Consider the following 14,528-nt stretch of genomic DNA (forward strand, 5'->3'; position numbering starts at 1 on the left):
AAAGACGACTGCAAGAGCACAGCGCAGAATGCTCAATGAGGTGAAGAAGAGTCCTCGAGACTTAAAGAAATCTCTGGCACATGCTAACATCTCTGTTGACGAATCTACGATACGTAAAACACTGAACAAGAATGGAGGTCATGGGAGGACACCACGGAGGAAGCCACTGCTGTCCAGAAACAACATTGCTGCACGTTTGAAGTTTGCAAAAGAGCACCTGGATGTTCCACAGCACGACTGGCAACATGTTCTGTGGACGGATGAAACCAACGCTGAGCTGTTTGGAAGGAACTCACAACGCTATGTGTGGAGAATCCAAAGGGTTCACATACTCTTTCTTGCAACTGTACAGCCCAATATCACAAATCCCATTTGTCTCAGAGGGCATCACAAATCAACAAACACGAAGGACAATGTAAACTCAACAAACATATCTGAGAATCTGGTGAAATGCCAAGATACATGTGAACATACCAATGAAAGGGTACACGACACAATGACACAAATACAGGTGGAATACAATCATTACAATTCCATAACATGAAGGGTCCATGAGGCGTGTGGTGCAGTGGGTTGTGCGTTGGTGTTCGGATCAGATGTAATGTAATGTTTAAAAGGGAGTTTAAAACCAGTCCTAACTGCAAGGCGAGGCGAGGCGAGGCAAGGCGAGGCGAGGCAAGGCGAAGCGAGGCGAGGCGAGGCGAGGCGAAGCGAGGCGAGGAGAGGCAAGTCAAAGTGAGGCGAGGCGAAGCGAAGCGAAGCAAGTCAAGGCGAGGCGAGGAGAGGCAAGTCAAAGCGAGGCGAGGCGAAGCGAGGCGAGGAGAGGCAAGTCAAAGTGAGGCGAGGCGAAGCGAGGCAAGGCGAAGCGAAGCGAAGCAAGTCAAGGCGAGGCGAAGCAAGGCAAGTCAAAGCGAGGCGAAGCGAGGCGAGGAGAGGCAAGTCAAAGTGAGGCGAGGCGAAGCGAGGCAAGGCGAAGCGAAGCGAAGCAAGTCAAGGCGAGGCGAAGCAAGGCGAGGCAATTGTATTTATATAGCACTTTTCAGCACGTGGCGATTCAACGTGCTTTACAGATTAAAAGCAAAAGACCTTTAGGAACAAATACAGCATAAATACATTATTCAAAAGTTAATTAATAATAATAAATTAAAAATTGTATTGATATAGCACTTTTAAAAACAGGCATGATAAGCAAAGGTAATGAAATAAATAAAATAAATAAACACAGCAGGTACAGAATACATGACTAAAAGGCTACTGCAGTGTGAGTATGGGCAGCTCAATTACAAGCAGCGGCAAATATGTGCGTTTTTAGTCGGGATTTAAAAATAGGAAGTGTTTCGGCGGACGCGCACGATGTGGGCAGTTTGTTCCAGATTGTTGGGGCATAATAACTCAAAGGTTATTAACTGTACGCTGTGCGAAAGAGGAACGTCTGGACCGGTGAATGCTGAACACAGATTCCTCTCATGAACGCTGATTAGGACGACTCGCTTCAAGCTGCTCTATAATATATGTACCGGCGTTTCAGGCTGCTGCTCCGGAGCCGCCTCATCACACCAAACAGGATCCAAACCAAGCATCACATTTACATTTGACTCAAACAGTCCTGGAGGTTTTCCTCTACGCAAAGACCGGTTTCTGCTGCGATCACTAGACATGAGCACCATGCCGCTTCTGCCTCCAAACTGCAGTTTCTAACCAGCTCCGATTTGTTCATTGGTTCAAGGTGCTTTATATTTTTCCTCAAGAGCGTCTCAGACCAATCCATAGACACAAGAGAGGGATACTGGACTCATGACTCAACTTGAATGCTAAAGTAAACTATTCATTTTTACATTACTTGTTACTTAGACACTTTTATCCAAAGCGACTTCCATACTCAACACTGAGGGCAATCCCCACAGGAGCACTTTGGGGTGAAGCGTCCCAGGGACACAACGACATGCTGACTGCAGTGGGGTTTGAACCTGCAACGCACAACCCACTGCACCACACGCCTCACCACGTTTCGTGTGTGGTTATCGAAATCATACAATACATATTATTAATACATTTATAACAAAAGGACAACAAAAACAATGAACGTATTGTTTATTAATTAACTACATTAACCACATTAGTGTCATTAAAGCTTTTCAAATCTTGGTTTAAAGGTGGGGTAGGTAAGTTTCAGAAACCGGCTCGAGATACACTTTTTGTTATATTCCATGGAATGCTCTTAACATCCCGATAGCAATGAATATCTGAAGTGCTTTGACAAAAAATCCATAAAAAAACATCATCTGTAGAAGCCGTAATACTGTAAAAAGTACAACCATGGCTTACCTGCCTGTCAGCCTTCCATCGGGGCACACACTTATCTCGTGCCCTCATTGGTCATGTGCGCGTTCGTGTGTGTTGGAGGAGGGGCTCTGTGAGGAAGTGGCAGATTTTCTCCGGTTGTGTATTTTCAAATTCTAGCGATCTCGAGCCGGTTTCTCAAACTTACCTACCCCACCTTTAAAGGTACAATTATAACATCAAAAATAACCCTTATATTATATATCGTAATGGTGCCTATTTTTTCACTATATAATACTCACTACACTGTATTGCAAGAGAGGTTATAGAAAGAATACAAAACATATTATTAATACTTTTTTAACAAAAGGAAAACAAAGACAATGAATGGAGAAAAAACTTTAAATTAGACGTTTAACAAATGCATTATATTTTTATTTAATTTAGGAGATGCTATTATCAGAAGGGGTTTTAATGGCAAGGTGCAGTGGGAACAGGTGGATTTTCTCCCTGTAACGTTAGATTTTAATCTGGATTATCGTAATAAAATAAATCTCCACGTTGAAACAAATGAGCTTCAAAGTCCACGGACACACATCACATCCATCACGGTGCCTTTCTCCTCACAACTCTCCAACGTGTTCCCGTCACATCATTCGTAATTATGCAAAACAGCCTTTCCTCGCCGCGCGGAGGAAAGCAATTTTTCTACGCAAATGGTTGAAATTCCCCACGAGAGCCGCCATCGGACGCGTGCTTATAAACGTGCTAACGATGAGTGACGGAGGGCGATATTGGGGTCACCGCACGTGTAACACCGATGCAAATGATCAACTAAATGCCAGAAGTGTCCCTCACACAGTCTGGGAGTCACAGCCGTGGCCATTAGTAATCCTATTGGCCGAGGCAGTGATGAGAACAGATCTGAGGGGTTGATTTAAATGAAAGGAAATGCATTTTTTTCTCCATTTTAATCCTAATTTCCTTCAGGTCTGTTTGCCATTGAAGTGATAATGGTTGAAATCCCACCATTACACCTGAACGCTGTGGGATGTTAATTGGGTTGTAAATATCACTTAAAGGGCCCTCGCCCTCGCTCACCTTCGTTACGACGCGTTCACACAGCCTTTTGATGTCTCAGTCATCAGTTTATACAGAGGAAGCAGAAACATTTGATTCAAGTCTGCTGGAAATACCCCTTGTTCTCTGGATTGGAGCAGGTCCGGCCCACACCTTCCGGGGACTCTTACAAGAGTGTGTGCATCTCAGTTAGACAGGAGAGGTCTGAATCTGTGTCAGACGGCTCTCGGTGCTCTCCTTATGTTCTCTCAATCAATCAATCAATGTTTATTTATACTGTATAGCCCAATATCACAAATGTTACATTTGTCTCAGTGGTCTTCACAGTGTGTACAGAATATCAGTATGACAATACGACACCCTCTGTCCTTAGACCCTCTGTCCTTAGATCCTCTGTCCTTAGACCCTCACATCGTACAAGGAAAAACATCTGGAGAAAACCCACAGTTTAAAGGGAACATGGGAGAAACCTCAGGGAGAGCAACAGAGGAGGGATCCCTCTCCCAGGACATCAAAAAGTTTAAGGTCATCCACGTTTTTAAGTCCTTAAGGCAGTCTTGAATTTTATTTAGATGATTAATTTCATCAGGCTTGATTGATAAATATAGTTGAGTATCATCCGCATAAGAATGAAAGTTTACAGAATGATTCCTTATAATATTGCCTAATGGAAGCATATATAATGTGAACAAAATAGGTCCGAGCACTGAGCCCTGTGGCACTCCATGGCTAACTTTGGTTTGCGTGGAAGATTCTGTGTAGCTCTGTGCTAGTTCTGCTACAGTGGTTAGTTAGGGTGTGTGTTTTGTGTGTATTCTGTGATTTGTGACGGCGTCGAACTTGTGCGAGACGCCTCACCATTTTAGCCTTAAGTGCCCATCGTGCGCTATGACTGTGATAATCTGTGGCCTTCGTTTTGTGTAGCGTTATTGTGAACAGATAGCTGGTTTTCAGAGCCTGTATTTCTGGTTATAGCATCTTTATTTCGAGTTTATTACTAAAATCAACCTCTTACCAAGGACACCTGGTTTCGTGTTGCTTCCCTTTTACCCTAAGCGAGCTGGGGACGTAACAATTCATGTGTTCAGTAAACCCTCAGAGAAATATTCAGAGAAAACTGACTGTTTTGACAAGCTGACATTTCAGAGATGATGAGTCACAGTGTCTTTCAATGAACACACGCACGCACGCACGCCCGCCCGCCCGCCCGCCCGCCCGCCCGCACGCACGCACACACACACACACACACACACACACACACACACACACACACACACACACACACACACACACACACACACACACACACACACACACACACACACACACACACACACACACACACACACACACACACACACACACACACACACACACACACACACACAGTTCTCGTAGAATAAAGGGGACAAACTAAAACCGCAGACGTCTCGTTTCAGAACAAAACTCCTGCATCCATCTGTAAACTGCAATCAGCCTTTTCTTCTCGCTACAAGAATAATAATGGCCCATTAGCAGCCCGACGGTGACACAGCGAAAAAGCCACTCCATGGTTTTTACAAAATAACACGACTGCTGGCTTTCAGGGAACCTCATCAGCCTGCGGGAGAACATCTAACAGCATTTCTCTCTGTGTGGACATTCAGAGCCACGAAGAAATGATAACTGCATGTTCGAGCATCTTGTTGATGTAAAATAGAGTCTGTGTGTAATACTGATGTCTCGGGGGGATATAAAAACAAGAGGCAATCATGTTTTATTTTCCTTTAAACTTGTATTACGTAAACGATCTGAAAGTCATGTTTTGGTTGAGCGAGTTTCATGACCTCTCAGGGCTTTTTAAAACCTGTCCACTTCCCCTCTGTACAGTTTCAAATATGCCGACGTGTCAAAGTGAGGGCAAGACATACATTTGATTATTTCTGAATATGTCCTTTTATTCAAATCTGTGTCTCGACATGTGGGATTTGTTCTTCTTCAACATCACTGGCATATTACACCACAGCAATACAAAGTACGGACTTGTTGAGACACTTCTTCTACCAAGACTCCTAAAAAGAAGATACATGAATTACCTACAGTACTATGTACTCTTTAAGTACTGCAGCTAGGTAGTAACACAGAGTCAAATGTGCATCTTATACAAAGGCTGAGGGCAGGAAGTTCTGGATATCTAAAGAAAAAGACTGGAAACCTTTGAGATCTTTGGGTTTATTGGAATACAACCAGAACATATATTAGTCCCAGGCCAATGTGCAGGCGTTGGATAAAGGGTGTTATGGCCTCTCGCCAGGTGTATTCGTCTAATTTCTACTCAGTATGTCTTAACACTTGATATAAGACCTGATAACTCAATAAGTCACAAGGCCGTGCTTCAAAGGCTCTAGTTTTTAGACAGACTTAAAAACACCTTATTTTCAGTTGTTTCTCAGATGAAACGTTTTTTTTACATTTGTATTGGAAAGTCACCAACTAACATCAGAAAGCAGAACACTTTTGAGAATCTGTGGCTTATTCCTTAAAGGTCCCATGTCATGGCCATTTCTACTGATCATGTTTCCATAGTTGAGGTCGACTAGAATAGATTCACATTGTTCAATGTTCCAGACTCACATTGGTTTCTCACAGCATCTCTGTATAGCATGTGTATTCACTCTCTGTCCTACACGGCTTGTTGGAGCTCCGCCCCCCCCCCCCCTCCCTGTGAGCCCACTGTGCTCTGATTGGTCGGGACGTTGCGAGGCTCGCTGCTCAGTGAGCTGGCTTCCTGGTGTGGTTTCCGGGTCGGCGATACAGCGCGAAACTCATCCTGAGCACACACACACTCACAGCCGAAGTAAAAACAATAAGTGTGGCTTGATGTTGAGAAAGAAAAGGGTTTCTAACGCTGTGAGAACGGGTCTGCGGAGAGCATTCCTCCGCCATCCCAACTCGTCTGTTACCAACCAGGGAGCTCTATGCAAGTCAATGGGACTCCCTGTTAGATGAACATGTACGCTAAAGGTCCTGGTGGGAATGGAACAAGAGAAATGTCCAGCGAGGCGTTCTGGGGCAGCAGACAGGTCCTCTCTGTGTTAGAGCTCTACTCGCTACAGGCTGCACTTTGAGGGCTTGTGACTGCAGACCGTTCACATGCAGAACAACCTTCATAACACAAGGGGACGGGTGATAACCGGAACAGCATGACGTGGGCCCTTTAGCACAGCATCTCCTGATTCTGGTCAAATATAGTTCCCAGCTGATTACAAGATGACTCATCTAAATATCCAATCTTAAGAAGCACATGTTCACTTGCTCTATTAGCAGATTTGTTTTACTTATATTATGACAAGCGAGAACAGCTTGCTTTCATTATTCTTGTACGTCTATATGTTGAGGAGAAATAAAAGCAATAATAGATTTTAACTGGTCGAAGACAAGCACAGCTCACAGTATATATAGGTTTATAGAGCCTATGAATAGTGCCTTTTACAAGAGATATTGTGAATGGGGGAAATACTTTCGTGACTACGATATTGCATTTTGCTGAAGTTGTACCTTGTAAGATTTCATGTGATAAATAAAATTGATTGAATGAATTTGTAGACTGATTTAAAAACCTAATTCTGTTTATAGCACTTAGAAATGCTTTTAAATGTCCTTCTTTCTTGTAACGCCAGAGGTCCAACTCGGTGTCGTGTAGCCATGCCCGCTTCTCTGGTCCTAAGTCGAAGAGGCTGGCTTCCGAGGGTGCTCATGCTTTTAAATGTCCTTGCAGGATTCTTGCTATCTTTACTTCATGGTTATTTATTTTATATGATATGGAGTTTTCTATCACCTGACGTCGCAGGGATTTAAAATGCAGCCGGGTGTTCGGTGCTTATAAACCGGAGCAGCTGTTTCTCCGGGCGCACAGATGGTGCGAATGATTGTGTACAATTACATCCTAAGCCCACGTTTCATGTAAGAAAAAAGACACAACTCACGAATCAGGATTGCATCACGATACTGCATCGACAATTAGACTTTATTCACAATTTGTTTACACCAATAGAACAAAATATCTTCTGTTTTTTTTTTTTTTTTTTTGGTTTATGTACAGAGTGTTAATGCAACAGACCATCTATCGATACTTGATGGAGTGAACGAGACAGAGAAGCATGGGGAACATGACCTTTTGTTTTAACATTTGACTCTTTAAAAATGTTAGAATCAGATAATTTCAATTCTTCCAAGCAGTTTCACGTATTTCCACATTGTTACGAGTGACATTATGGTATCTTTCAAAAGGCAGAAGCATTCAGATACTCTTTACCGAACATTTCCCGCAGCATGTTTTCAAATGTGTGATGAAAAATGGATCCGATTCCAACAACATGACACCGGCTTGCTGCAGTATTACATCACAGCCACACTGCAGCAACCTGTCAGCTCCCTTTATCCATCGTCTGCTCCGTTAAGACCTTGGCTTTTGCAATTTAAGATCCTCGGAGCCTCTGGGGGCAAAACGCAGTCACCTTTTGTTTGTTTGCCAAGATCTCCTTGAGGCCTCGGGAAAATACAGCACAGCCACCTGCTGATAAATAACCATGCGCTAAAGCATAAGTCGAATTATTAGTGATTCAAATAAGACCGGACAGGGAGATTTTAGGGTAAAGGACAGGGGCGGGCAGGGACTACAAATCAGCCGGGCCCACTTCGGTACCGCCGGGTAACTACCGCTAGTAAATTGTCAACGGTGGGGGTGGGGCCCACTTCTGTACCGGCCCAACGTCCTGATGGCCAGTCCGCCCCTGGTAAAGGATCATTACAACTGCTCATTGAAAGTATTGGAATGAAGTTGATTTTCCACAAACTAAAAGCTGTTTTATGTATCTTAAGATAATGGATGTTACAGACCAAGTTGTTTTGGGCGAAACAAGCTGATGAGTGTTCCAGAAAAACAATAGTTATAGCTACTAAACATGTACACATCATCCATTAATGCTACATAGGAGAACTGCTATTCAGAAGACTGTTTGATTGAGCCTTGAAAGACTGCTCGGAAACACTTGCTTTTATAACGGCCTCTTCCCAGTGTCCATTCATGTTTTATTTAGTACATAAGATCACTGCCTTTAACAAGAAAGTCACTTCCTGCCCAAAGATAACCAAACCATGCATGTCATGCCTAAGCCATTTTAAAATGAAGCGTTACCAACTAGCCGAGTTTCCACGAGGCTAAACGTGTTTTTATTACGGCAGACATGAGTGTGACTTCAGTGACGAGCCGATGCAGGTTGGAGAAACTATATTGTTCCTACTTGGATAACGAGAATCAAACATTAAAGAATAATCTGTTATCGCAGCTCTCATCCAGTCCCCGGATCTTCCTCACGATAACAGGACGATGGCAGACGGAGTCACACACTTTGGAAATACCCAATAGACAGTTTTTTTCATCGCCGTTAAGAAAGAGAAATCTGATCTTTGAACATATCAGAAAGCATAGCTCTAAAAACACAAGTACGATTCTGTGATACACACACACGCAAACTAAATAGCAATCAACCAGAAAACTATGATAAATATACCACGGAAACATTTGTATCCATCTTTAAAAACGTGTCTAAATGTCACTTTGGAAAAACAGGCTGTTTGGATCATTACAACGGAAGGATGGTCTATTTTCAGGATTCAAAGGATTCCTGGCACGATGTTTACTGGGATGCAAGAAGAGAGGGGGGGGGGGGGGAGGAGGGGAGGTCAAAGGAGAGGAGACAAGAGGAGGAAGTGAGGAAAGTTAGGGTAGGAAAGGAAGAGACATTGGGAGAAAGATGACAGAAGGGTAAGGAGAAACGTTTGGAAAGATTGGAAAGACTGGTATGGGAAAAGGAATGGAGGGCAGGATGAGTTGGAAAGAAGAGGAGGTAAAAGGTTAGGAGACGAGAAGGGACATTAGGAAAGTTAGGGTAGGAAAGGAGGACACATCGGGAGAAAGATGACAGAAGGGAAAGGAGAAACGTTGGGGAGATATGGAGGAAACAAGGAAGTATTTGGACCAAAGGAGATTGGGAACATTAGGATGGGGAAAGGAAAGGAAGCGAGGATGAGGTAACAGGGTAGGAGACGAGAGGACGAAACTAGGAAACATAAGGAGACATTTATAATAATAAAAAGGCATAAGGGAAAGGAGGAATGTTGAGAAGGAAAGCAAAGGAAGATAAGGTGTTTGGAACAAGTGGGATGGGAAAAGGAAAAGGAGGATAGGGTTGGAAAGAGGAGGAGTTAATACAAGAGGAGACGAGGTGAGAAGGAAGCAAGAGGAAAAGATGAGGAGAAAGGAGAAGATGGAAACAGGAAGTTGAGGCGATGGGAAGAGGACATCTTGGGAAAGTCCTCTCGGTGAGACATAGGAGGAAGAAGAGGAGTTCCAGCTGCTTCTTCCTACTGAGGAAGAGCTTTCAAGATGGCGTTCACCTCCTCCGCGACGGCCGTCAACGCAAACTCAAACTGGTCCTGCAGGAAAGAGAGGAGAGAAAAGGAAGTGAAAAGGACTGTGGGCACACGACTCTGAAAGCAAAAAGGACGCGTCGCAGGTTTCATTTCACTGCCAACGAGCCCGTTAGCAAAACGCTTCGGCTGGTGAACAAAGTCCCACAGCATCCCACCTCTTCTCCGTGTTTCTATTTCTCACTGAAGTCTCTCGCTCTTTTGTCTCCAGGTGAACTTTGAGTTGCTAAACACTCTCAGTCTAAAGCCATCTGCTTCTTCAAGGCTCCGTTATAGTTTCTGTACACATGGTTTTAGAGACAAGAGCTCACAAGGAAAAGTGATTATCGTCATTGCGGATTTTAACGTACGGCCAACAGGAAGTGGTCATGCACCCGGGCCGTTGCTGTTGAACTGGTTTCATATCAGTGTTTGCAAAATGTCCTCCTAACTAGAGCTTGTTTGTCATTAATCCGAAAGAGAGAGGAGGACATCGTCCATAAGGCCATGGAATCAAGACAAAGGGATTGTAACTTGTTGGAGAGGAACTCCATAACACTCTCAAGTTCCTTCAGTTGAAATGAAGCTTCCGGATCCACAACATGCAGTCTTTCCTAATCCTAAAGGGGACCTATCATGCAAAATGCACTTTTGCACGTCTTGTATACATGGATATGTGTCCCGGTGTGTCAGGGAACTCAAGTGTCAGAGAACTCAACCCTCTCTCTTTCCCTCCGTACCCACATCTCTAAAAACGGGGCTGCAACGGATCTGATTATTATTTGAAGTTGTCTGACGTCAGAAAAGGGGTGCTCCGCCTATATGGGCAACTCTCCACCTATCAGGGGAGCGAGAGACCGCTCGAAGGCGCTGGAGACGCTGTAGTACATATGCCAGGCCTGTTATACTAACTTATAAAGTGTTCACAACTAATTACTAAATGAATTACAAACTATTCGTAACCCTTTATAGGGGTAGTCTTATTGTAATGTGATACCAAAACACTTCACAGACATGGCCCCTATGTTTAACATATAGCATGATAGGTCCACTTTGAACTGGGCGAAATGATCTGGAAGTAGCTAAGATGCAGACATGCTACAAGTTGGTCCAATGCTCGAAATGCTAAGGAAAGGAGATGTAATGCTTCCTTTATTATGTCCTCTGGCAAAGGATACACTGGACCATCCTTAACCAAATATACAAAGGATAACATGGGGTCCACAATTCCTTGCAGCCTAACATTTAAAGCGACATATCTTTCGGACGAAAACAGACAATCAACACGTCCGACAAGGGACGCAAATCGTCATGCATTTCAAACAATAGCACTTATAGGAATTAAAGTTCAATATACAATGTATAGTTTGATTAAAGGCAGTATACACTCCTTTTCGACCTTCACAGCCTGAACAACAACATGGTGGATGTCAGATATAGTTTGGAGCCTTGCATTGCTCTGCAAATGCCTTTTTGGAATGACTTCGACGTCCAATTTAGAAGACCTTTCCATGCGTATGACTGCATGTCCAGTATCATTACAGGACGAGGAAGACACACAACATCATCCCTCTTCAGAATCTGAAATGAAACCCGAGTGGCGCGGCTGGGACTCGAGGGGATCGATGAGAGAGGAGCAGCGTGACAGCCGTTTGCTCAGGAAACACGCTTTAATCAAGCCGGATCGATAGCACCAATGTTTTACACACATCCTGGCTCTCCGTTCTAATTATGTCCACAGACAGCCGGTAATTGAAGTTTCCAGACTGACCCGGCGTACCGTGAGACGGGGAGATATGTGAGGTTACTGTACAGTGTGTTTTTAATGATATCAAAAAGGACTTAAAACCTTAAAAAAGTTGCAATATGTCTAAACCAGGGGCGTCAAACTCAAATACACAGTGAGCCAAAAATAAAAAACGGGTACTTGTCGAGGGCCGGACTGGTTCAAGGTTTATTGCAAAACTTATTGAAATGAATTTAATGCACATATTAAACCTGGAACTAACAAAGCTTAAATGATTGCCTATAAAAACAACATTAAACATTAAATAATCAGTTGCATTCATTCCTTATGGCTCTATCTGCAGCTTCTCCAGAGTCATTTCTTATGAGTACATTTCCCCACGGGCCAACAACTGCTTCAACAAAACATTTCCCTCAAAGAGAAAACCAAACATGCCCTGTTGTCGTGAGAAAAGAAATCGCAGAAGGAAACATCCATTGAACTCAGTGTGCTGCTCTGTGATGCTAGCTCAGATACTTGGCGTCTCATCTCGGGTGCAAGGTCATCAATGTTTGGGCTCTGAGCGGAGGAGACCCTCAGGATGGAGTGAAGGTGTGCGTGCAATATACCGGCGGGCCAGATCGAATAGTAATTAGAAATTATCCTGCGGGCCGAAATGAAATCCACCGAGGGCCTGATTTGGCCCCCGGGCCTCGAGTTTGACATGTTTGGTCTAAACCAGTGTTTCTCAAACTTTTTCACACCAAGGACCACTTAACCAATTAAAAAACACTCGCGGACCACCTAACTCCACAAATATCCAAAAACACATTGTTTTTCTAGAACAGATTACAAATCTCCTGAAAACGGTACAAACAGGTGGCAACATGTGTGACGAAGGTGTTGCACTGGGCTATATCATGCAATTGAAAGTGAAACTTAAGCTCGCTCCATTGCGGAGATAGTCCCGCGAGAGTGCGGAAAACTTAAATAGATGAATTTATTTCAAATGTGAAATGTTACCAATATACTCACGGACCACTAGGGGGCGCTCACGGACCACCAGTGGTCCGCGGACCACACTTTGAGAAGCACTGGTCTAAACTAAAGCATCAATCTAAACCAAGCTGCTTGTAGTGTGTAATTGTGTGTCTTGTATTTTAAGTGTGTTTTTATATAAAAGAAAATACCCTGATCATACTGTATAAAGTGTCTTTAAATGCTCTGAAAATAAAATGTGTTATTGTTTTAGGGTAAGCTCTGAGGATGTGAGGTTACTGGACAGTGTGTAATAAGTGTAGCATTTCAAACATGACTTTTAAACCTTAAAAAAGTCTTAAAAATCTGTCGAAAGCACTAATCTAAGCCAAGCTGCTTTTAGTGTGAAATTGTGTATTTCGTATTTTAAGTGTGTTTTTATATAATAAAATACCCTGTTTATATAAAGTATCTTTAAATAAAATGTATTAGTATTATTATTATAATTTGTATTATTAAGAAAATGTGTTGGAAAGCACTACAACATTTAAAATATATATGTGTCTTTCATTTCCACAAATCTTCTATTTCCCAAAAATGAGCTCAATTGTATCTACTTTTTCTTTTACTATTTTTTTATGAAGTTAAAAGAACCTCAAAGCTCGGCCTCAGAAAGTTTTACCTTTGGGAGGTTTTAGCAGGTTATCCCCGGACATTTGGTTTCTCTACAGTACTCCTCTGTGATGTGTGCAGGGCTCGACTTTAATCCCTGCTGAATTACTTTTTTACAAATCGATTGATCTTGCCTGATGCGAAGGGATGAGCCGGAGAAAGAAAAAAACCCCCACATCAAATCCAGCTTTTCTCTCAACGGGGCGTAAAGAACACCAGCAAGGTCTCTGGCTTTCAGATCAAATAAGGTTTTATGCAGAGGTCGGCGGTTTGAGCAACTTTGAAAACACTCAATAATAATAATAAAATATAAAAACATACAAAAAAAAAGATATTCATAAATTATTGAAAAACATTATAAAAAATTATAAATAAAGAAATAATTAGTTCATTAGTTAATTAAATAAATACAATATTATACACATACTTGTTTAACACACTTTAAAACAAGAGATATGAGTCAAATCTGCTGTTTTAAAATATATTTTTTATATTAACTGCATCGGCTTTCATGGCCTGTTTGACTCCAATTTATCTACACGAACAAACATATCCAGGTGTGTGTTTGTGTGTGTGAGTGAGTGAGTGTGTGTTACCTTGGTCTGAACCATTCCTGGCCTCTGGTCCCTCAGGTGCTCCAGAGTCGCTGCAATATCAATCTCCTTGGCACCTGTCACACACACAAAGAGAAACACACACACATGAAACGAGCAGCGAGATAATCCGGCTAACATCTGTCAGTCTGCTGTTTCATACAGACTCGCTTCAGAACACAAGATTACATTCATCCTCTCTGCACGCACACGCACACGCACACACACACACACACACACACACACACACACACACACACACACACACACACACACACACACACACACACACACACACACACACACACACACACACACACACACACACACACTAAGCTAAAGGAGGCTAATGTTGGGCTATAAAGGAACTACAGCACGGTCACATGACTTCACGTCACCACCGCTAAGCTAAAGGAGGCTAACGTTGGGCTACAAAGGAACTACAGCACGGTCACATGACTTCACGTCACCACCGCTAAGCTAAAGGCGGCTAATGTTGGGCTATAAAGGAACTACAGCACGGTCACATGACTTCACATAACCACCGCTAAGCTAGAGGCGGCTAATGTTGGGCTATAAAGGAACTACAGCACGGTCACATGACTTCATGTCACCACCGCTAAGCTAAAGGCGGCTAATGTTGGGCTATAAAGGAACTACAGCACGGTCACATGACTTCATGTCACCACCGCTAAGCTAAAGGTGGCTAATGTTGGGCTTTAAAGGAACTACAGCACGGTCACATGACT

The 14,528-nt window shown here is 43.0% G+C and overlaps 1 protein-coding gene across 1 annotated transcript in view; it reads right to left on the minus strand.

The window, feature by feature from the left end:
• Positions 1 to 7,404: 7,404 nt before the first annotated feature.
• Positions 7,405 to 14,528, minus strand: part of LOC117462104 (receptor-type tyrosine-protein phosphatase N2-like) — a 305,455-nt gene continuing 298,331 nt past the window's right edge. The window contains exons 23-24 of the mRNA XM_034104169.2: positions 13,783 to 13,856; positions 7,405 to 9,837 (exon numbers count right to left, since the gene is read on the minus strand). Of these exons, the coding sequence (XP_033960060.1) occupies positions 9,766 to 9,837; positions 13,783 to 13,856 (146 nt within the window). The 3' untranslated portion in view covers positions 7,405 to 9,765. The remainder of the gene's footprint in view (positions 9,838 to 13,782; positions 13,857 to 14,528) is intronic.

This window comes from Pseudochaenichthys georgianus, chromosome 17, assembly GCF_902827115.2.
Source record: "Pseudochaenichthys georgianus chromosome 17, fPseGeo1.2, whole genome shotgun sequence".
NCBI lineage: Eukaryota > Metazoa > Chordata > Actinopteri > Perciformes > Channichthyidae > Pseudochaenichthys > Pseudochaenichthys georgianus.